This window comes from Ornithorhynchus anatinus, chromosome 2 (genome assembly GCF_004115215.2).
Source record: "Ornithorhynchus anatinus isolate Pmale09 chromosome 2, mOrnAna1.pri.v4, whole genome shotgun sequence".
Lineage (NCBI taxonomy): Eukaryota > Metazoa > Chordata > Mammalia > Monotremata > Ornithorhynchidae > Ornithorhynchus > Ornithorhynchus anatinus.
This window is the reverse complement of record NC_041729.1, coordinates 32657396-32679198: the sequence shown is the minus strand read 5'-3', so window position 1 is coordinate 32679198 and position 21803 is coordinate 32657396. Positions and strand designations below refer to the sequence as shown.

Sequence of the window (21803 nt, the reverse complement as noted above, 5' to 3'; positions counted from 1 at the left end):
GGTTCTTTGAGGAAAGATTAGTTCCCAGTGGGTATTTCATGGTGTTCTTTCATCACATTCATATTTGGGTTCATTTTTCACTTCTTCTTCTTCTGTTTCCCCCTCCCGCCCGTGTTGGACAAGACTGGTTTGCCCCTCCCTACAAGGGGTGGCTTTGTGTTCCCCGGGTTCGTGGTGACTCTATTTCCCAGTAGACGGGTGGCTCGGGACCAACTTCGGGCTGGTGATGAGGGGTGCCGGGATTCCTCGGATTGACTTGAAGGCATAGGAAAGGCATTCTCGGATGGAAAGGAGAAATCTGATCCCTGGTTCATCCCGAGTCTCTAGGGTCTAAAAAACAGTCAGTAGAAGCAGATGACACATGTCCCCGCCTGACATGATGATGATGATGATGATGACGATGTATTTGTTAAGCGTTTACTGTGCATCAAGCCATGTATTAAACGCTGGGGTAGATACCAGCTAATCAGGTTGAACACCGTCCGTGTCTCACCCGGGATTCACAGCATTAATCCTCATTTTATGGATGAAGTAACTGAGGCCCAGAGAAGTGAAGCGACTTGCCCAAGGTCACACAGCTGACAAGCTGGGGAGCTGGGATTAGAATCCCTATCCTTCTGACCCCCAGGCCCGTGCTCTATCCACTAGACTATGCTGCTTCTCCGGTCACCTAACCTTGATACCTGACTCCGAGATGTCACCCGACATCTTGGGTCACTTAACCCTCCTCCCTGCCTCAACCTGCAGCCACAAGGCATCTCTTCCCACAAGTCTGTGCAGGCACTGCCTTCAGTAGAGAAATTAACTCGGATGCCCCGTCCATAGCCCATCTCTATCGTCCCATGGCTCACTTCTACCAGAATGCCGAAATCTACGCTACAACCTAGAGAATCAAATCCTCGGGACCTGGCTTCTCCCGGCTGACTGCCGATACTAATTCAGCCCGATCCACTCTGTAGAGCCCTCCAAGGTGGAATTTAGCTCTCCTCTGGAGAACGTCACCAGAGAGAAGCAGCGAGACCTAGTAGACAGAGCACCGGACTAGAAGTCAGGAGGACCCGGGTTCTAATCCTGGCTCCTCTGCTTGTCTGCTGTGTGACTCCGGGCAAGTCATTTAACGTCTCTGTGCCTCAATTACCTCATCTGTACAATAGGGATTAAGACTGTAATCCCCATGTGCTTCATGGACTGTGGCCAATCTGATTAGCTTGTGTCTCAACTAGTGCTTAGTACGGTGCTTAGTGCACTTAACAAATACCATAAAAAAAGACATCGATCATGGATTTCACGTGGAGAAACTGAACTTGATTTCTCTGCGTGCCTCCCTCCTCGTCTCAAGCAGAGACAGTGACTAGGGCCGGGACCTTGCTGGCAGAGAGTCGGGGAGGGGGGCCCTCCAGAGTAGACGTGATGACCACCTTGGTCATTCAGGGTTTGACTCCAAGTCCAGGCTTATTCCAGGGCCAAAGGAGTGTCGTGTTTCCCTGAGGTGAAACCTCAGCTTGTGACAGCCTCCAGTTTGCAGGCCTGGAAAGGGGATCAAGAGAGGGCTTTTGTCTGCTAGGGGTGGTTGTGAGGGTACGTTAAGCCTGCTGGGGAGCTAAAGGGAAGGAAGGAAGGGGGTCTGTCTGTAAATCTCATCTATCATTTGGCTTTTTTCAGTCCATCAACCAGTGGTATCGATTGAGAATTTTTCTCTCTAACCTCCTGGGTATCTTCGAATCCAAGGATTTGAGGATTCCTGGGACTTCTGCTCCGAGTGACACCCCCCCCCCCCCATCTCCCTCGTCTGCTCGCTCCCTGCGTCCCCTTGGCTGGAGATGAACGGACTGGGCCTTACCCATTATTAAATCTTCCAGTTTCTTTTCCAGAGCCAGCTCCCTTACCCGCTGAACCTTTTAAAAAGAAAGACGTGGTGGAGATCTTGTCCCACAAAAAAGCCTACAACACGTGTAAGTGGGGGTGACGTGCATGGCAACCCAGGGTGGGTGAGGGGGTCACCCCACTGTGGGCCAACCATCCCGCTCATCTAGTGGCCATTTTTGGTGGGAAGAGCGCGGCTCTAGGAGGCCCAGGATCACAGCTCACAGAGAGTTCGGGTCTGAATGGGGAAGGCCAACGCTGATGGGACGCCTCAAAATGGAGAATTCACATGTATATGCACATTCAGAAATGCTGCAAGTGACTGGACCGTCTTCTGAGCTGAAATGCACACCCGACAGCCTCGTGGTATTTTGTAGCGCCATCAGCAGGGAGTGATGGAAGCTGATGGGTCTTAACTTGGTACCACCCTCCGACAAATTGGGCTCGCGTGTTACAGTGATGACATGGGAGGGGGAGGTGGGCTGGCCGGAAGGGGGGGACGGTGGGGCTTCGGGATCCAATTCTGAAATACAGAAGAGAACTGTTTTGGTGGCAAAGAAGCTCTGACCAGTCATGGGTGGTGGCGTGGTGTGTGCAGAGTTTGGAAGGTGGGAGAGATGGGAGAGAGCGGAATTCAATTCAATCGCATTTACTGAGCATTACTATGTGCAGAGCACTGTATTAAGTGCTTGAGAGAGTACAGTATAACAATAAACAGACACATTCCCTACCCACAACGAGGTGGGACTGACAGCCAAGACTCAGTCAGTCAGCCGTATTTATTGAGCGCTTACTGGGTGCAGAATGTGGTACTAAGTGCTTGAGAGAGTATGCTATAGCAATATCACAGACACATTTCCCCCGCCCACAATGAGCTTACTGTCTAGAAGGAGAGATAGACAATAATCTAAATAAATAAATAGCAGATACGTATGTAAGTGCTGCGGGGCTGGGAGGGTGGGTGAATAAAAGGAGCAAGTCAGGGTGATGGGGAAGGGACTGGGAGAAGAGGAAAGGAGGGCTTAGTCAGGGAAGGACTCTTGGAGACCATGGACCTTTAATAAGGCTTTGAAGCGGGAGGAGAGTCATTGTACTTCAGATACAAGGAGGAAGAATGTGGGCGAGGGTCGATGGCGAGATAGAAGAGATGGAGGCACAGTGAGAAATACACGGAGAAGGAGGGAGCCGTCCTCTGCTGGAGTAGAGGGTGAGAGGTGATGCGGGCACAGGGGGAACAAAGCGTTGTTCTCCAGGGTGAGGCGGCAGGGAGGGGTCCCAAGCTCGCTGCCTTCCCTAGTGGGCTGGAGGCGATGATTGTGAGGAAAGGAGCTGCTTCTCTGGGCCGTGGGGCCAGGGCTGTTTGGCTCTGGGAGAGGAAGATTGGGTTAGAGGCTAGGCAGAAGGAGAGCAGAGGTGGAACTCGAGGAGGAGCTGAGGCACAGCTGAGACAGACGCCCATGACTCAGTCAGTCAGTCAGTCAGTTGTATTGATTGAGCTCTTACTGGGTGCAGAACACTGTACTGAGCCCTTGGAAGAGTACACTATAACAGTATAACAGACACATTCCCTGCCCACAACAAATTTACAGTCTAGAGGGGAAGAGAGACATTGATAGTAATGAATAAATTACAGATATGGACATAAATGCCTTAGGCCAGGGAGAGGGGAATGAATAAAGGGAACGATGTTAAGTGCTTACTCTGTGCCAGGCATTGTACTAAGCATATGGGGGGGAATACAAGCAAATTGGTTTGGACACAGTCCCTGTCCCACATGTGACTCACAGTCTTAATCTCCATTTCATAGGTGAGGGAACTGAGGCCCGGAGAAGTGAAACGACTTGTCCGAGGTCTCCCAGGTGACAAATGGCAGACCTGGGATTAGAACCCAGTTCCTTCTGACTCCCAGGCCTGGGCTCTATCCACTAGACCACTCTGCCAGAGATAGACCACTCTGCCAGAGATAGAGAGACATGGGAGCTTTGGGGTCTCAGGCCTCAGCTCCTGGCCAGGGGCGGGGGACCAACAGGGGTCCGAGTGGAAATCCTGGAGCAGGTGCTGGGAGCAGGCGTCAAGCCACTGGGGTCACCGGACCTCATTGTTCATAATGATAATTGCCATATTTTTCCTTAACCAGCCCCCGACTTTGCTGCCCTCCCGGGCCCGGGTGACTCAGCTCTGGCCTCAGTAGGAGTACGTAGGAGGGAGGCTGATCGCTGAAGGTTAAGATACCGGACATAGAAGCGTCCAGTCCAGATTCAGTCCGGCTAGGGGACCAACCGGCCAGCTGGAAACCGGACTGTCCAGAGTAAAGCTATTACAAAGCCAGCCGATCCCCTGCCTGGATCAGGATGGTAGGGGCCTGGGCAGTCGGCCCACTCTCTGGGCCTGCCCCCTCTACGGTGTAAGCTCGTTGCAAGGAGGGAACGAATCCACCGACTCTCCTATTCTACTCTCCCAAGTGTTCAGTACAGTGCTCTGCACACAGAAAGGCCTCAGTAAATACCATCGATTGACTGACTGATTGGAAGATGATAAACCTCAGCATAGGTGGGCGAGGATCCCAGGTAACGTCCCCACTGGGCCCTCAACCTATCAATCAACCATTCAGTCAGTGGTATTTTAGCTCTTACTGTACGCAGAGCACTGGGCTGAGACTGGGGAGTTAGTAGACTAGATTGTAAGGTCCTTGTGGGCAGGGACTATGCCTACCAGCTCTACTGAATTGCTCTCTCCCAAGTGCTCAGTACAGTGCCCTGTATGCAGTAAGGCATCAACAGATAGCATCGATTGACCGATCGACTGATTAGACAAGAAAGCTGTCCTCAAGGGCTTCCGATCTAGAAACCGGGACCCGGGCAGACCCCAGAGCGTCTTCCCTGTGGGGTCCTCTGGGGCTGGTGGGACGTTTGTCGCCGGGGTGCCGGGCCCGCCCCCGGCCCTCCCTGCCGCTCAGCGGCGGCCCCTTCCTCCGTCCCCTCAGCCATCCTGATCGCCCACCTGAAGCTCTCGCACCTGGAGCTGCGTCAGATCCTCATGACCATGGAGAGCCAGCGCCTGGAGCCCTCGCACATCAAACAGCTGCTGCTCTACGCGCCTGACGCCGAGGAGGTCAAGCAGTTCCAGAGCTACAAGGATGCCCCCAGCAGGCTGAGCGAGCCCGACCAGTTCATGCTGCAGGTATCCAGGTCTGCCCCAGAGCTGTGGGCCTGTGACTCGGTTCTGGGTACCCGGGGCGGGAGAAGTCACTCCGGGAGAACCTCGTTAGCCCGTTAAGACCATCAACCCCACGTGGGACATGGAGTCTGTTCATCCTGACTAACTTGTGTAAGCTCCCTCTAGACCGAAAGCTCGTTGTGGGCGGGGTATTTGTCTGTTATATTGTTGTGTTGTACTTTCCCAAGCGCTTAGTAGTCGGCCAGTTGTGTTTATTGAGCTTTTATCGTGTGCAGAGCCCTGTTCCAAGTGCTTCGGAGGATACAATTTAACAATATAACAGACACATTCCCTGCCCACAACGAGCTAACATTCTAGTTTGGTGCTCTGCACACAGTAAGTGCTGAATACATATGATTGATTGATTGATCTACCCCAGCACTTAGTATGGTGCCTTGCACATAGTAAGAGCTTAACAAATATCACCAAAAAAAGAAAAAGAAAGAAAAAGCCATTCTAGAGAGCTCAAGGTCTCCCCGGGGAATGATTTTTCCCGATTTTCCTCAGCCCATTCGAACATCCTACCTCCTTCCTAGCTGGGAAATTCATCAGTGTTGTCATCATCATCAGTGAATGCTTATTGTGTGCCTTGCACTGTACTTAACACATGGGAGACTACAATAAATTAAGTTCCTCCATGTATCAAACCTAAGCTGATTTCCTCTCATCCAGGCCCCAGCAGACCTGGAGAGAGCTGGTCTCCATCTTATTCTTCATCATCAAAATAAGAATTGTGGCATTAGTTAAACACTTACTATGTGCCAGGCACCGGGGCAGATACAAAATAATCAGATGAGACACAGTCCCTGTCCCACATGGGGCCCACAAGGGGAGAGAGAACCAGTATTGAATCCCCATTTTACAGATGAGGAAACTGAGGTTCAGAAAGGTAAAGGATAGGCAAGTGGCAGAGACAGGATTAGAACCCAGGTCCTCTGATTCTCAATTCTGTGCTCTTTCCACTAGCGTGTGGCGCTTTTGGTCTTCATCCCCGCCTGTGGGAGGATGGGTTGTAACATTGCAGCTTAGCTTACTGGAAAGAGCATGGGCTTGGGAGTCAGAAGTTGTGGGTTCTAATCCCACCCCACTACCTGTCAGCTTTGTGACTTTAAACAAGTCACTTTACTTCTCTGTGCCTCAGTTACCTCATCTGTAAAATGGGGATTAAGACTGTGAGCCCCATGAGGGACAACCTAATTACAATGTATCTCTCCCAGCGCTTAGAACTGTGCTTGGCACATAGTAATCGATTAATAAATACCATCATTATTATTATTAAATCACAGGGGTCCGAAAGGATGGGAGGCCCTCCCCGTCACTCCAGAGGAGCAGGGATGACTGGCTAGCATCTGCTCCTTCTGCTCCTGTCTTTGCGGGGGACTTCTCGGAGAGCAGGGAGTGGGAATGGGTTGGAAAGAAGGTGGGGAGGTGGGGTGGAGGGGAGGTGGCTTGTTGTTGGGTCAGGGAAGCAGCCTTGGACTCAAGATGGGATACCCTGAGAGTGAACGAGCTACCCCCCCGGACCCGACTGGAGCTGTCACCCCCACCACGGTTCTCCCCCTGTCCTCTTCTGCTTCCAGATGCTCTCCGTCCCAGAATATCAAACACGGCTCCGCAGTCTCCACTTCAAGACCACCCTGCAGGAGAAGACGGACGAGATCAAGGGCAGCTACGAGTGTGTGCACAAGGCCTCCTTAGAGCTGAAGAACAGCAAGAAACTTGCCAAGATCTTAGAGGTCAGAAAAACAGGCTTGACTGCTGGGGCCTTCCACCTCAGGCGTATCCTCTCTCAACTTATCTCTGGCAGGATCTGTTTCTATTTTTGAATGGCATTTACCAAGCACTTACCAAGTGCTCTGCATCAGGGTAGAGACAAGGTTATCAGATCGGATACGGCCACTGTTCCACACAGGCCTCGTGAGCGATCTTATCCCATTTTTACAGATGAAGACACTAAAGCTCAGAGAGGCTAGGTGGCTTGGCCAAGGTCAGGCGGCAGGCCAGTGGTGGATCTGGAACTGGAACCAGATCTCCTGACTCCCGGGCCTGTGCTCTTTCCACTAGGCTTTGCGGCCTCTTTGTCCTCTCCTCTCTCACACCTCTTTCCCCACTCCAATTTTAAATTTCTCCTCAAAGTCTTGTTCTGTCTCTTCTCCCTCCATCTCCTCTCTTTTCTCCCCTCCGCGTTTGGGTCTCCCTTCCTGCCCCTCCCTCCCCCTTCTCCTCTCCACTCGTTCTTTCTCCTTTCCTTCACCGGGACACAGAAGAAGCCTTTTCCATCACCCTGAAGCATTCGTAATAACTCTTAACATCCCAGTCCTGTGTGGCTAAGAACCTGCTTTTTTTCCAGTGTTAGACAAAATAATCAAGCCCCCACCCCTTTGCTCCTTCTCACTCCAAATGAGAGTTTCTCAAAATACAGCCTGGAGGGACCACCTTCCCCTCCCACGGTGGTCGACAACGGGAATCTCCCTCCGCTCTCGACCCTGACCAAGCCCGTGATTTCTTCAGGGGGATCCTGGTCCAGTACTGCTTTTACTCACGGGCTGGTTCCTTGGGTGCTTGTTCTAAAACGGCAGATGAGGAAAAACACCGGGGAACTGAGAGGATACAGAAGCTTCCCCCACATTCCATCCCGCTTCTCCACTGGAAAGCTGAACCCCGCTACCCTGCCCAGAATCCTTTGGGGTTACAGGATTTCTGAAAAGGACCAGTCCTTCCTGGGCTCTCCTTTTTGGACCAAGGTCCAATCCGTTGCTTGGAATCAAGGGCACCGGGCTTCACTGCCAATCAGCCCTACCCACCTTCAGCTCTGCCCCCCTTCCACTCCACGTCTGAGCTGCCCTGTCATTTCAGGCTCCCAGCACTGGGACTGATGACCACTGGTGTCCACTGGGACTGTATTGCAAACTCAAGCCCCTAGAATTGAAGAGTCAGTCAGTCCGTAGGTCAGCCAGCTGTATTTACTGAGTGCTTACTGTGGCAGAGCACTGTACTAAGTGCTTGGAAGAATACAATTTAACAATATAACTGACATATTGCCTGCCCACAATGAGTTTACAGTCTAGAGGACAGGGAAAGCCCCCTTGTTCTGGGCAGGCCTCCCTTCTTGCCTCTCTCCTCTCCCACCTTCGACTCCCTACTGCCCTCCCGAAAGTCGGGGCCACCCCAGCCCTGAGCAGACAAGCCAGCTTTCTTGTGGGTGGGCAGCAAACCCGGGTGATACTTGTGTGGCCTGATCAGGTTTGAGTCTCCCCCTCCTCACCTCTCTCTCTCTCTCTCTCTCTCTCACATTACAGTTTGTGTTGGCAATGGGCAACTATCTCAACAATGGGCAGCCCAAGACTGGCAAAACCACGGGCTTCAAGATCAACTTCCTGACGGAGGTAAGTAGGGGTTTATGGCTTCCAGTGTCCCACGCTTCCAGCTGGGAGCTCCAGGGTGGCATTAGCCCTGAGGGTCACCCGGGCCCTTCCCCCGGTGCCCAGTGCTGGCGTGGTCGGCCCCAGCACTAGTGCCAGGAGCTCCGGCAGTGGGGAGCCGGGACAGGCCGGGAGGCCCGACGGAGTAGCCACGGAAGTAACTCCACAGTGGCATCCCGAGGAGGCCGGCAAGGATGCAGGAGCATCCCGAGGGAGTTCTGAAGCTCTGAGATTGGGGTCTTGAGCCTGTAAATCTAATTCCCCCCGTTGCCCGGAGAAGGCAGAAGCGAGGGAAAGGCTCATTTAGGAACTAAATCCCCTGAGCTCTGCAGAAACTCAGGCTCCTCCTTGCCAGGTCCTTGGGCATCCTGCCCCCCGGAACAGTTAATTCGCCCTTATCACCCTGATCTGACTTGGGCAGGACCTACTGATTCCTTTTACCCTTTTCCAGCTGAACTCAACAAAGACTGTAGATGGAAAATCTACCTTTCTGCATATTCTTGCCAAATCGCTGAGCCAACACTTTCCCGAACTCCTGGGGTTTGCCAAGGACCTCCCCACCGTGCCCCTTGCTGCCAAAGGTAACTACCCCCCAACATTTGCCTTTCTCTTCTGGCACCTTGTCCCTTGACCCTGGGGATCTGTCCCCCTCCTCCGTTTCACGCGACAAACACCGGGCGTGACGCGAGGCCGAGTGGAGAGAACGAGGGCCTGGGAGTCAGAAGCACCTGGCTTTTAATTCTGTCACTTGTCTGTTGTGTGACCTTCGGTGAGTCACTTCACTTCTCTGTGCTTCATTTCCCTCGTCTGTAAAATGGGGAGTAAAACTGTGAGCCCCATGTGGGACAGGGACTGTGTCCAACCTGATTAGCTTTTATCTACCCCAGCGTTGAGAACAGGGCTTGACACCTAGGAAGAGCTTAAAAAATACCGTCATCATTTTCAGCGTGGGGCAAGATATGGTCGCCGGGAGTCACTCTTGGATCTATATTCTTCACAGCTAGGGCCTTGCTTTTGTTTGCCCAATCTGACGCTCAGAATGGAGTGACTGATAATGACTAAGAGGGATGGGAGGAAGGGAAGGAGGGAAGCAGTGTGGCCTAGTGAATAGAACGATGGCCTCAGAGTCAGAAGGTCATGATCTAATCCCTGCTCTGCTGCATGACCTTGGGCAAATGGCTTCACTTCTCTGTGCCTCAGTTACCTCATCTGTAAAATGGGGATTGAGATTGGGAACCCCACATGGGAGAGGGATTGTGTCCAACCAGATTGGCTCGTATCCATCCCGGCGCTTTGTACGTAAAGCGTAGGGTAAGCGCTCATCAGATATAATAGTAATAATAATAACAGTAGGGACTGGGTCCAACCTGATTAGCTTGTATCTACCCCAGTCCCTGGTACACAGTAAGAAAATACCATTAAAAAAATACCATTGAAAACTTAAAGTAGAAGGAGGGAAAGGAGGAGGAGGAGATGGGCGCTTTGGATCAGGACAATTGGGGTTGGGAGAAACAATGATAATCGTAATCCAGTTCAGGCCCACGTCATGATTCGGTAGGCTTATGTTCCTTGAAAATGTGGCTGCATCCTGAGGTGCATTTTGCCACGGTCTCCTAGAAACAGGGGGAGGGAGGCGGGACGTGGGTCCCCATGGTTCCCGGTGCTAGTGACAGCAGCAGCCGGCTCACGTGGTCTCACGGGGAAGACTCTAATCTTGTAAATGATAGGAGGGGAAGGATCCTGGAATGACACTGAAGGGTCCCTTCCATGATGGTCAGGGTTCTGGCTCCTGCCCTCTTCCCCCGCCTTCTGCCATTCTTTCCTCCCTCCCCACCCCACCGCTTTGGGCCAGATACACCCTTCACATCAGCTGGAGAGCTCAGCCAGCGGCCCCTCTCTGTTTCTCCTCAGTGAATCAGAGAACATTAACGGCTGACCTGAACGATCTTCACCTCACCATCAGCGACATCCAGGCCGCCTGTCAGAACATGCCCGCCACCAACGATGACAGGTTTGCCATAGTCATGAACGTATCCTTCTGGACACGGGAATCTTCCAGACTGGACTGCCCGTCTCAGCTCCACAGCGCCATCGCAGAAGCAGCGGGGCTCAGTGGAAAGAGCCCGGGCTTGGGAGTCAGAGGTCATGGGTTCGAATGCTGGCCCTGCCACTCGTCAGCTGTGTGACTGTGGGCAAGTCACTTTACTTCTCTGTGCCTCAGTTACCTCATCTGTAAAATGGAGATTAACTGTGAGCCTCATGTGGGACGACCCAATTACCCTGTACCTACCCCAGCGCTTAGAACAGTGCTCTGCACATAGTAAGCGCTTAACAAATACCAACATTATTATTATTATTCTTACTATGACAGGAGGAAGGACGGGGAGGAGGAAAGAAGCAGTGAGGCCTAGTGGATAGAGTACAGGTCTGGGAGTCAGAAGGACTTGGGTTCTAATCCCTGCTCCGTTGCTTGTCTGCTGGTGACCTTGGGCAAGTCACTTAGCTTTTCTGCTCCTTAGTTCCCTCATCTGTAATATGGGGATTACTACTCTGAGCCCCATGAGGGGCATGGATTGTATCTAACACGGGTAGCTGATATCTACCCCAGCGCTTAGTATGGATTACAGTAAGTGCTTAAGAAATACCATTAAAATAATGTGCCAAACACTGTACTAAGCACTGGGGTAGGTACAGGATAATCAGATCAAAGACCTTCCCTGTATCAGATGGGGCTCACAGTCTAAGTTAGAGGGATAACAGTATTGAATCCCCATTTTACAGATGAGGTAACAGGCCCAGAGAAGTTAAGTGACTTGCTCAAGGTCACACAACAAGCAAGGGACGGAGCTAAGATTCGATCCCAGGTCCTCTGGCGGTCAGGCCCACGTTCCTTCCACTGAACTGCACCGCTTCTCTTAAGATTTCCATGAAGCAATGGTTCATGGTTCATAGCTCAGAGCGGAAGGGGAGTTGACGAGGCTGGGGGGCAGGAGCAGGAGCTGCCGAGGATAGCGGCCCTCTGGGGACCACAGGTATTCCCGGTGTCCGGCCCCATGGGGGAAGGACCCATTCTGACCTTCATCGGCCACCACTGAAAGGTAAGTTCAGCGATGCACTCCTTTCCCCCCGGAGGAGGACCCTGTGCGTCTCTCTGGTTCCTTCGGACGGGGGCCTTGTACCTGTTCCGCAGTTTTCCTTGAGTCTCTCACACCCAGTCCTTTCTGGAGACAGCTCGACCAGCTCTGCAAGCCCTGGACACCCTCCAGCACGAGGCAATGGAGGAATTCAGCAAGGTGCTGTCCTTCTTTGGGGAAGACGCCAAAGCCACCACTTCGGAAGCCTTCTTCGGCATCTTCGCGGAGTTCATGAGCAAGTTTGAGGTAGGTTCTGCCCTGTCGGCCTGCTGCTGCTCTTTGGTTGGATGAGGCCTCTAACTTCCTCTGAGAGTGGAAATAGAATTCGAAGGGAGAAATAGCCATTTACAAGCGAGATCACATTCAGTAGTGCCAATAAATCCATCAGTCAGTCGATGGTATTTATTGAACACGTCTGCTGATTCTGTTGTAGTGTACTCTCCCAAGTGCTTAGTATAGGGTTCTGAACATAATAAGTGCTTACTAAATACCACTGATTGATTGACTGAGTGCTTACAGTGTGCAGAGATCCCCGTACTTGCATTTGGGAGGGGACAATAGAGTAAATACATACAATCCCTGCCTTCCAGGAACTTCCAGTGTAGTGGGTAGTAACTCTCAGGACTAAAAACAAATAATGGTACTCAGTTACAAGATGGAGAAAGATCGGGTAGAAACACACCAGGGCAGAAAAAGATCTGGGAATCCTGGTAGAACAAAAGCTAAATAAGTCAAAAATGAAGTAGCATTATTAAAAAGCCCAACTTAATCCTTTGATATGTCAATATTATTAGTATTATGGTATTCGTTAAGCGCTTACTATGTTCCAGGCACTGTACTTAGCGCTGGGGTGGTTACAAGCAAATTGGGTAGGACACAGGCCCTGTCCCACATGGGGCTCACATTCTCAATCGCCACTTTACAGATGAGCTAACTGAGGCACAGAGAAGTGAAGTGACTTGCCCGAGGTCACACGGCAGACAAGTTTCGAATCGGGATTAGAACCCACGACCTGACTCCCAGGCCCATACTCTATCCTTTATGCCAAAGGGTGCCACTGGAGGGCTGGGAAGCAGTCGTCGGGCTCCGCTAAATATCGGTCGTGCCCTGGTGTTTGGTCTCCGTCTCTGCATTTTACAAGAGATCCGGTGGAAAAAGTATAGAGAAGAGTAAGGAAAAGGACTAAGGGGATTGGAGGTAGGCCCCATCACAAAAAAGTCAAAGGATTGGATGGTGAGGTCTGAGAAGGAGGAGGGCGAAGGGAGGTTTACAGTGGCCTTCGGGTACCGGAAGAGCTCACGTATCGGCCGATCTCCGTCTCCATACGGCAAGAGGAGATGGACGGCAATTCTGATGTGAGAGAGTGAACCATAAAGGAAGGTTAGGGTGATTGGGCATTGGAACAGGTGACCCTGGAAGTCCCCGGAGTCGAGATTGACCCCGGGGGTTTGGGTGGAGACTCAGGGTGGGCGAGGCTGCAGCGGATGTCCACTAGAGACCTGGAGGGAAAGCAGTGGGGAGGTGGGGCGGGGTTGTCATTGGAAGCTAGAGGGCCCGGAGCCTTCCCCCGCTGACCTTGGGCCTCCCCTGGTGCCTCCCGAGAGGGACCGCTGGGGACCCCCGCCTGGGCCGAGAAGGCGCCTGGGTCTCCCCGCCAACCACGAAGAGCGGAACCCCACCTCACGCACAGGGAGGCTCGGGGTTCTGCCGCAGGGGCGGGGGCAGGGAGCAGGAGGGGAGGGATACCCGCCAGCCGGCTGCCCTGCCACCCAGCCGCCCGGGGCTCCGGCCATCCTGCCACCCTGCCACCCTGCCGCCCGCTTCTCCTGCCACGCTGCCATCCCGCCGTCCCGCTACTCTGCCACCCCGTCACCCTGCCGTACCTTCCGGTACTGACGTGGACAGCTGAACGCCCAGGGCTGTTGAGAATTTCCGCTGGCCCTGCCTCGCCTGAGACAGTCAGAGTACTGTAGTAAGCGCTTGGGAGAGTACAATAGAACGGTATACCAGAGACATTCCCTGCCCGCAACCGGCTTAAAATCTAGAGGGGCAATCACACCCTAGGAGTCCTGTAATAATGACAATAACGATTGGGGTGTCGGTTGAGCACTTACTATCAATCAGAGGTATTTATTGAGCACTTCCCGCGGGCAGAACACCATACTAAGCGCTTGGGAGAGTACCGAGTTGGTAGACATGTTCCTAGCCCACAAGGAGCTTACATTCTAGAGCTTACTTTGTGCCAAGCTCTGTGCTAAGCACTGGGGTATATACAATGCAATGTCAGTCGCAGTCCCTGTCCCACATGGGGCTCACAGTCTAGTGGAAGGGACGAAAGCTACTGAATCCCCATTTTTACAAATGAGGAAACCGAGGCATAGATAATTTAGGTGACTTGGCGAAGGACATAGAGCAGGCGAGGGGTGGAGCCGGCGTCAGAACCCAGGGCTCTTGGCTCCCGGGCCCGGAATCTTTCCAAACACTAGGCCAGGCCCGTCACCGCAGCCCGGGTCCCACGTTTTGCTTCTCTCCTCACAGCGGGCGTTCAGCGACGTGCAGGTCTGCGAGAGCCAGCGCAGCCCCAGGATGGCCTCTCCGCTGGCATGGTGATTGGCGATCGACGCGGCGGACACGAGGGACGCAGGCGACGCCTCAGACGTGGCCGACCGAGCGCATAATGGGCCCTACCGCTCTGGAGTTTTCCTGCTGCCGCTGTCATCCATTCACCGCTCAGAAAACGGACCTCGAGAGAAGGGGTTTGGTTCTCGGGTTTGGGGGAAACAGCTGGAGGGGGAGGGCCCGGGGCTCAAAGGACGAGAGCAGCAGCAACCGCGGACCCCGCAGCCACAGCGGGCCCGAGATGACAAAACCGAGACGCATCGGCTTCGGTTCGACGGTAGCACCCTCGGCCTTAGCGTTTCGGGCCCAGGTGTTCACGGCCGTTGAGGCTCCTGAGCAGTCCCCCCATCCCCGCCGCCTTCCTTGCCCGTTTTGGAATTTGTCTGCCAGATGACGCTTTAGCTTCTCGGGGTCATCCTGGTTTTGTGGACGGACCGGGGAGCCGGGAGACGCTCCATCCTGGGCCTCGGGGGGCTGTAACCGAGGGGGTCCCAGCTGGGGACCCTCCCCGACCCTGTTGGCTCACAGCCTGGAACAGATAAAAATAATAATAATAATAATAACTATGGTATTTGTTAAGTGCTAACTATATGCCAAGCACCGTACCGAGCACTGGAGTAGATACAAGGTAATCGGGTCCCACACGGGGCTCACAGACCAAGTAGGAGGGAAAACCGGTACTGAATCCCCATTTTGCAAATGAGGGAACAGAGGCACAGAGAAGTGAAATGACTTGCCCAAGGTCACACAGCAGGGAAGTGACAGAGCAGGATTAGAACCCAGGTCTTCTGACACCCAGGCCTGTGTTCTATCCACTAGGCCACACCGACCAACAGATGAGAGAGTTAGTCCGGCTGACGTGGACTTAACCACAGAGGACGGTCCGCGGACGCTGGAATGGTGAAGCACAGCTTATGTTCCGATCCTCGGCGGGCCGAGACGTTCAGCCTCTACCTGGGGAGGAGTCGGGGTGTCTCTGACCTTCCACTGGGAGTGGGATCGTGACACACCCAAGTTTGAAAACCGACTGAGCCCTCTCCGCGGTTGTGGAGGTTGCCCAGAGCCGCCAAGACAGAGGGGTTTTTTTATGGTATCTGTTGAGCGCTTACTATGTGCTAGATGGTGTACTGAGCGCTGGTGTAGATACAAGGTAATCAGGTTGGACACAGTCCATGTCCCACATTCATTCATTCAATAGTATTTATTGTGCGCTTACTATATGCAGAGCACTGTACTATGTGCTTGGAATGTAAATTCGGCAACAGAGAGAGACAATCTCTGCCCACTGACGGGCTCACAGTCTAATCCCCACATGGGGCTCACAGTAATCCCCATAGTACAGATGAGGTAACTGAAGCCCAGAGAAGTGAAGCCCAAGGTCATACGGCAGACAGGTGGCGGAGCCGGGATTAGAACCCAGGTCCTTTTGACTCCCAGGTCCTGTGCTCTATCCACTATCATGAGCCTATGACCTGGGCTCCAGGGTGGCTCCTCGTCCCCAAGGCCCGACCGCACAGCTGCAGTGCAAGCAAATTCCACAGTTGCTGGATCCGTATCTGTCAACGAAGGGCCCGCCCCAAAGGGAGACAGTTTAGCAGATTGCTGGACCGGTTGCCAGGTTCCCACAGCTTCCCAGCTGGACGCTGCCCTCCTCCCACCCCCTTGACCGCTCTTCAGAGAAGATGGGCCGTGCTCTTGACATCCATCGTTCACTCAGCTAGATCCCAGAACGCTGGTTGATCAATCAGTTGATCAATCAGTGGTATCTATTGAACGCTTACTGTGTGCAGAGCACTGTACTAAGCCTTTGGGAGAATATGACAGAGTTTGGTGGACACATTCCCACCAGGAGTTATTCGTGGGGATCTTCCTCCTAAAACCAGCAGCGACAGTGGTCTTTTTCAGCGCTCGCTCTGTGCCAAGCATTGGGCTAAGTGCTGGGGTTGTTACCAGATCATCAGGCCCGACACGGTCCCGGGGCTCATAGTCTACATAAGCAGGTGATCAGGTACTGAATTCTCATTTTATAGATGAGGAAACTGAGGCTCAGAGAAGTAGAGTGACTTTCCCAAGGTCACCCCAACAGACAGGTGGCGGAGGCGGCATCAGAAACCACGTCTTCTGATTTGTACTTTCCCAAGTGCTTAGTACAGCGCTCTGCACACAGTAAGCGCTCAATAAATACAGTTGAATAAAAGAATGAATGAATGACTCCCGGGCCTGGGCTCTTTCCCCTGGGCCACGCTGCTTCTCCTCACGAAATGGAAGAGCCAGATACCTTTCTCTAGCTTCTGCCAAAGCCACCTCGCCAACCATCACTTACTCACCAGGTCAGGATCAGTGGTCATTATAATTGATACTGCCAGGCCAGGAGCCCGGTTTAGGGCCATCGCTCCTCAGCCTGGAGGCGGGCTGCCGGGTTGGAGACGGAACCTTCTCGCCTCCCTGAGGAGAATATGGCTAATCGTTGCTGAAATAGGATAAATAAGTGAGCTCCCCTTAAAATGAAATTCACCTGGCGTGAACGGGTCCCAGCTTTTCACTCAGAGTGCAGAGATGCAAGTCAATCCATAGAATTTATCCTGAAAGTATCCTGAAAGAAGACATACTTCACTCCCCTGCATAGACTATAAGCTCTCTTTGGGCAGGGATCGCACCTGCCGGCTTCCTTGCATCGCGCTTTCCCAAGGGCTTAGTAAAGTGCTCCGCACATAGTGAGCGCTCAGTAAATACCATTGATGGGTCGAATGATTGATTAATTCCGGGTAAGCATGAGAGGTCTTTGGGATTCTGCCCTTCCCCTGAGGCACTAGGAGCCACTCAAGTGATGTTCTTGTGAGAGGGCCATTATTTCCTACTTCTTGGCAAGGCCGGGCCTCAGGGCTCTGTGCTCACCATCTGGTGCATGACTTACGCAGAAGACCTCATGAGTATCTGATGTCTCTTTATTTCAAGGAATTTGGTTTTTAACCTTTCAGCTTTGGAAAGTGATGTAAATTTCTTTGTTCTCGATTCGGTAACCGTCCCCGCTCGTAGTTCCTAGGATTGTACTGAGTGGTTTCCAGGTCTGTTTTCCCTTGGTCTTTCTCCGTCTTCTTGAGTCGATGTAGTAGGATCACACGTAGTTCCTACAGTATTATCTATTCACGTTTTTTAAACGCGTCTATCTCGAATCTGAAAACGACTGAGGTTATTTTGAAACTATCACGGTTGGAAGATACTGTACATAGACTTTGCTACTTGTGGTGACTTTACAGAAGAGCTAGAGCTGCGATTTATTTGGATTTTTTTTTTCCAGAGGGTATTTTTATTTGAAAACTTTAAAAGGATCCTTAGCTGCTGCACCAGGGCCCAGGTCTTTGATAACAGTCCCTTCTGTGTCCTCACTTCTCGGCTCCCCAGAACTTACGTGGTACCTTCCAAATAAAGTTGCTAGCTTCTGCCTCCATTCTGAAAATCAGACTTGGCTCTTTGATGCTCCTGGGGTGGGGGGCTTTGAATCTCAGTGAGGGGCTGAGAGCAGATGGGTGCTAGACCCTCTGCGATCCAGCTGCTGCCTCAGTCAGTCAATCGTATTTATTGAGCGCTTACTGCGTGCAGACACTGCACTAAGCGCTTGGGAGAGTACAGTAGGATAATAAACAGACACATTCCCTGCCCACAACGAGCAACGAGGGGGAGACAGACATTAATAGAAATAAATAAATTACAGGGCCGTGGGGCTGGGATGGGAGATGAATAAAGGGAGCAAGTCAGAGCGATGCAGCAGCGAGTGGAAGAAGAGGAAAGGAGGGCTTAGTCAGGGAAGGCCTCTTGGAGGAGGTGTGCCTTCAGTAAGGCTTTGAAGGCGGGGAAAGTAATTGTCAGATAGGAGGAGGGCATTCCAGGTCAGAGGTGGGACGTGGGCAAGAGGTCGGCGGCTAGATAGACAAGATAGCTTCAGCAGCGGTGACTCTCCAATCTCTGCTGTTATTTCCTTAAGGAACGAGGGGCAACCGTCTTGAGGATTCTGCCTCTACCCTCCAAAGGTCAGATAGGTTTACTTATTAAACTTATCTGAAGAGAAGTCAGTCTTGGCAGCGGAGCAGAACTCGACTCGCTATTTTAATGTCGGGGCAGAGGGAAGAAAAATTCAGGCAGACCTGCGCAGCAATTGGGGTTGGGCTGGTTATAAATAGGGGTGGGGAAGGCAAGGGAGCAGAGTAGGACTGGCACAATGATGGAGAAATGAAAGGGCCGGAGAGGCCCAGTGACAGTGTGAAGGAGAGGCCAACCTCCGGAGGGTGCCAGGGACCTTTCAGGAAGAATAACTTAGTCTGCTGGCGGCCTTCCCTGGAAGCAGACGTACTCCTCCTCTGGTTAGGGAGGAGGAGGAGGAAGAGGAAGGGGAGGAAGAAGAAGAGAGGGAGAACCAGGCTGGGGGAGGAAGAGGCAGAGGAGGAGGAAGTGGTGGGAGAGGAGGAGGAAGAAGGGGAGGAGGGAAAAGAGGAAGAGGAGAGGGAGGGAGAGGATTGGGACGAAGAGGAGGAAGAGGTGGGGGGGAGGACTGGAGATGGAGGAGGGAGGAGGAAGAAAGGAAGGAGGAGGGAGAGGAGGAAGAAGGGGAGAAAAGGGAGGATGAGAGGGAGGGAGACATGGAGGAGGAGCCTGGGAGAGGGGAGGAACGAAGAAGGGAGGGCTAGGCGGAATGACTTCACACTGAACGAAATCAGCCCTAACTGATCTCTGTCTTCATCAGTCAGGGCTCTGTCTCTTTCCCCCACCTCCCCCAGTGATCTTTCAAAAAGCATCTTAAGCGTCTACCTCCTGCCTGTCCACCTCAGTGGCCCCTTTCAGGGCCTCCTCTGGGCTGGGAAAACGGAGTCGGTCGAAAGGAAAGGGAAATGAGTTTCAGGCTCTCCCATCGGAAACACCCAAAGGAGCTCTCTGCCAGCCCCTTGGCTCGGATCAGATTTCTTTCTCAGATCAGCCAGGCAGATCTTCTCATGCCAGGCCACGGTAGTAGTAGTGGGAGGAGGAAGAGGAGGAGGAGGAGAAGTATAATAATAGTAATAATTAGTAATAGCAGTACCAATAGTAATAGTGGAAATAGTAATTGTGGTATTTGTTAAGTGTTTACTCTGTGCCAAGAACCACACTAAATACTGGGGTGGAGAAATAATCTAATCAGACACGGTCCCTTTTCCACATGCGCCTCACAGTCTTAGGGAGAGGGAGAATGGGTAGTTCATCCCATTTTACAGGTGAGAAAACTGAGGCTTGACCAAGATCACCCAAAAGGCAAGTGGCAAAGCCGGTACTAGAACCTAAGTGGTGAAAAGTAATAGCAGTGAATGCCCACTGGTTGCAAAGCACTCAGGAAACGGAACAGAACCGCAGTCCGTGTAGACAAAGAAAGCAGAGGCAACTGGAGGGAAGGAATTTAAGGCCCCACTCGAAGGGCACGTAGTGGCCGAGTCTAGCTTGCGCCAGGTCTTCCGGGTCTCACCCGGAACACCTCAGGTTGTGAAGAAGAACAAGAACCTGGGCCCGCTTCGGTAGGTAAGGTAAGCGGTTGCCTCAAGTTGGCTCACGGCAGGGGCTGATGCGTGTTTCCCCACCTGCTAAAGATGGCTGCCCCTTGGGTTATTCCAGATGGCTCCCGATACACAGTCCTCATCCAGTGGCCACCACGTAGAAGGAAAATCCCCACAGCCTCTCTTTCTGTCATGGCGTGTGTGCGACAGCCATCTCTGTTTCATTTTCAGTGATAATAATAATGTTGGTATTTGTTAAGCGCTTACTATGTGCCGAGCACTGTTCTAAGCGCTGGGGTAGACACAGGGGAATCAGGTTGTCCCACGTGGGGCTCACAGTCTTAATCCCCATTTTACAGATGAGGGAACTGAGGCACCGAGAAGTTAAGTGACTTGCCCAAAGTCACACAGCTGACAAGTGGTAGAGCTGGGGTTCGAACCCATGACCTCTGACTCCAAAGCCCGTGCTCTTTCCAGTGAGCCACGCTGCTTCTCTTTCCAGTGCACGCCACCTCATCCCTTACTCTGTCCCCGCAAACAAAAGTCCCTGAAGCTGGGTTCTCTGAGAAGCAGCCCGTGGCTGAGGGGACTCAGCACTGTGCCTGGCGAAACCGGGCTGCCGGAGCCATTTTCTCCCTGGGATGAGCCCAGGGCCAGGGACTGGTTCGTGGAGCGGCATGACCCAGCTCCCTGGCAACACCATCACTGTGCCCTGTGAGGTGCCCACCCTGCCGCCCGCCCACAGCGGCGATCCCCGATCCTGGGGCTCGCCTTGGGGTCTGAGAAGCAGGCTGACCACGGGGACTGCTCCCCTCGATGGACCACTGCTACTTCTGATTGGCGTGTACCCGTCACATTCACACTTTATGAGTCCGCCTACCCGTGGACTCAGGTCTTCCTTCTGAAGGAAGGGGCTCGATGGCTTCAGCTTCGAGACTCGCTGGTTCCCATGAACTCCTCAGGGATGTTCCATCTTTCACAGCCCGTACCTCCACTCCTGGAGATGAATAGTCCAGGGATCTTCCTTCACAGGGAGGGGCCCGTGCCCCCAGAAGCAGTGATCGAGCTCTCAGTTCTGGTGGGGGTCGGTGGCTCTTCTGGATGTTCATGTCCAGTTTTGGGGTCTTCCCGGGTTCTATCTTTTTATGGTATTTGTTAAGCTCTTCTTATGTGCCAGGCACTGTACTAGGTGCTGGGGTAGATTCATTCATTCATTCGATCGTATTTATCGAGCGCTTACCGTGTGCAAAGACACGGTATAAGATAAACGGATTGGACACAGTCCCTGTCCCACGTGGGGCTCACGGTCTTAATCCCCAGTTTTTACAGGTGAGGTAACTGAGGCACAGAGAAGTTAAGTCACTTGCCCAAGGTCACACGGCAGACAAGTGATGGAGCCGGGATTATCTCCAGTCCTTTTTCCTCTTTCCCGGAGAGGACGCACTTGATTCCAAAAGGGGGAGATGACTTTGAAATCCAATAAATAGAAGGATTAACTTTAAACCAGTCCTTCTCCCACCTGCTTTTTCTCCTCCCCTCCCTCTTGCCTGTTCCTCTTCAGTCCTTTCCTCCCGCTGGTCTTGTCTTGTCTTACGCCGTCAAGTCGTCTCCGACCCATAGCGACGCCACGGGCGCATCTCTCCCACAACGCCCCACCTCCATCTGCAATCGTTCCGGTAGTTTATCCGTAGAGTTTCCTCGGTAAAAGTACGGTAAAAGCCTCCTTCGGCACTGTAAACCTGAGTCTCCGCCCTCGACTCTCTCCCACGCCGCTGCTGCCCGACACGGGTGAGTTTTGACTTGTTGCAGATGGCCTTCCACTCGCTAGCCACTGTCCAAGCTAGGAATGGAAGGGGTATACCTCTGCTCGACTCTCCCTCCCCTAGCCGAGACTGGTAGAGTACTGGAAACTCTCCAGGTGCGACCCTGAGAGGGACCGCCACTGGTATCTTGTTGAAAACCAGTGGGCTCTAGAGGAGGCGGAAAGTCAGTCAGCCACTTCAGGGACGAAGCCTCCCTCTATTATTTCTAGA

At 52.7% G+C, this 21803-nt stretch overlaps 1 protein-coding gene and 1 non-coding gene across 2 annotated transcripts in view; one reads left to right on the top strand and one right to left on the bottom strand.

Annotated features, from left to right (window-relative positions):
• LOC100074664 (Grid2 interacting protein) overlaps window positions 1-14505 on the top strand; it is a 70666-nt gene extending 56161 nt beyond the window's left edge. The window contains 8 exon segments of the mRNA XM_039910951.1: window positions 1872-1952; window positions 4847-5043; window positions 6660-6815; window positions 8379-8465; window positions 8953-9082; window positions 10413-10531; window positions 11717-11881; window positions 14174-14505. Of these exon segments, the coding sequence (XP_039766885.1) occupies window positions 1872-1952; window positions 4847-5043; window positions 6660-6815; window positions 8379-8465; window positions 8953-9082; window positions 10413-10531; window positions 11717-11881; window positions 14174-14245 (1007 nt within the window). The 3' untranslated portion in view covers window positions 14246-14505.
• A 7063-nt stretch (window positions 14506-21568) lies between these two features.
• LOC114809507 lies at window positions 21569-21706 on the bottom strand. Its single transcript, XR_003757286.1, has one exon. It is a non-coding gene; the product is annotated as a small nucleolar RNA SNORA7 (small nucleolar RNA).
• Between the last annotated feature and the right edge of the window lie 97 nt (window positions 21707-21803).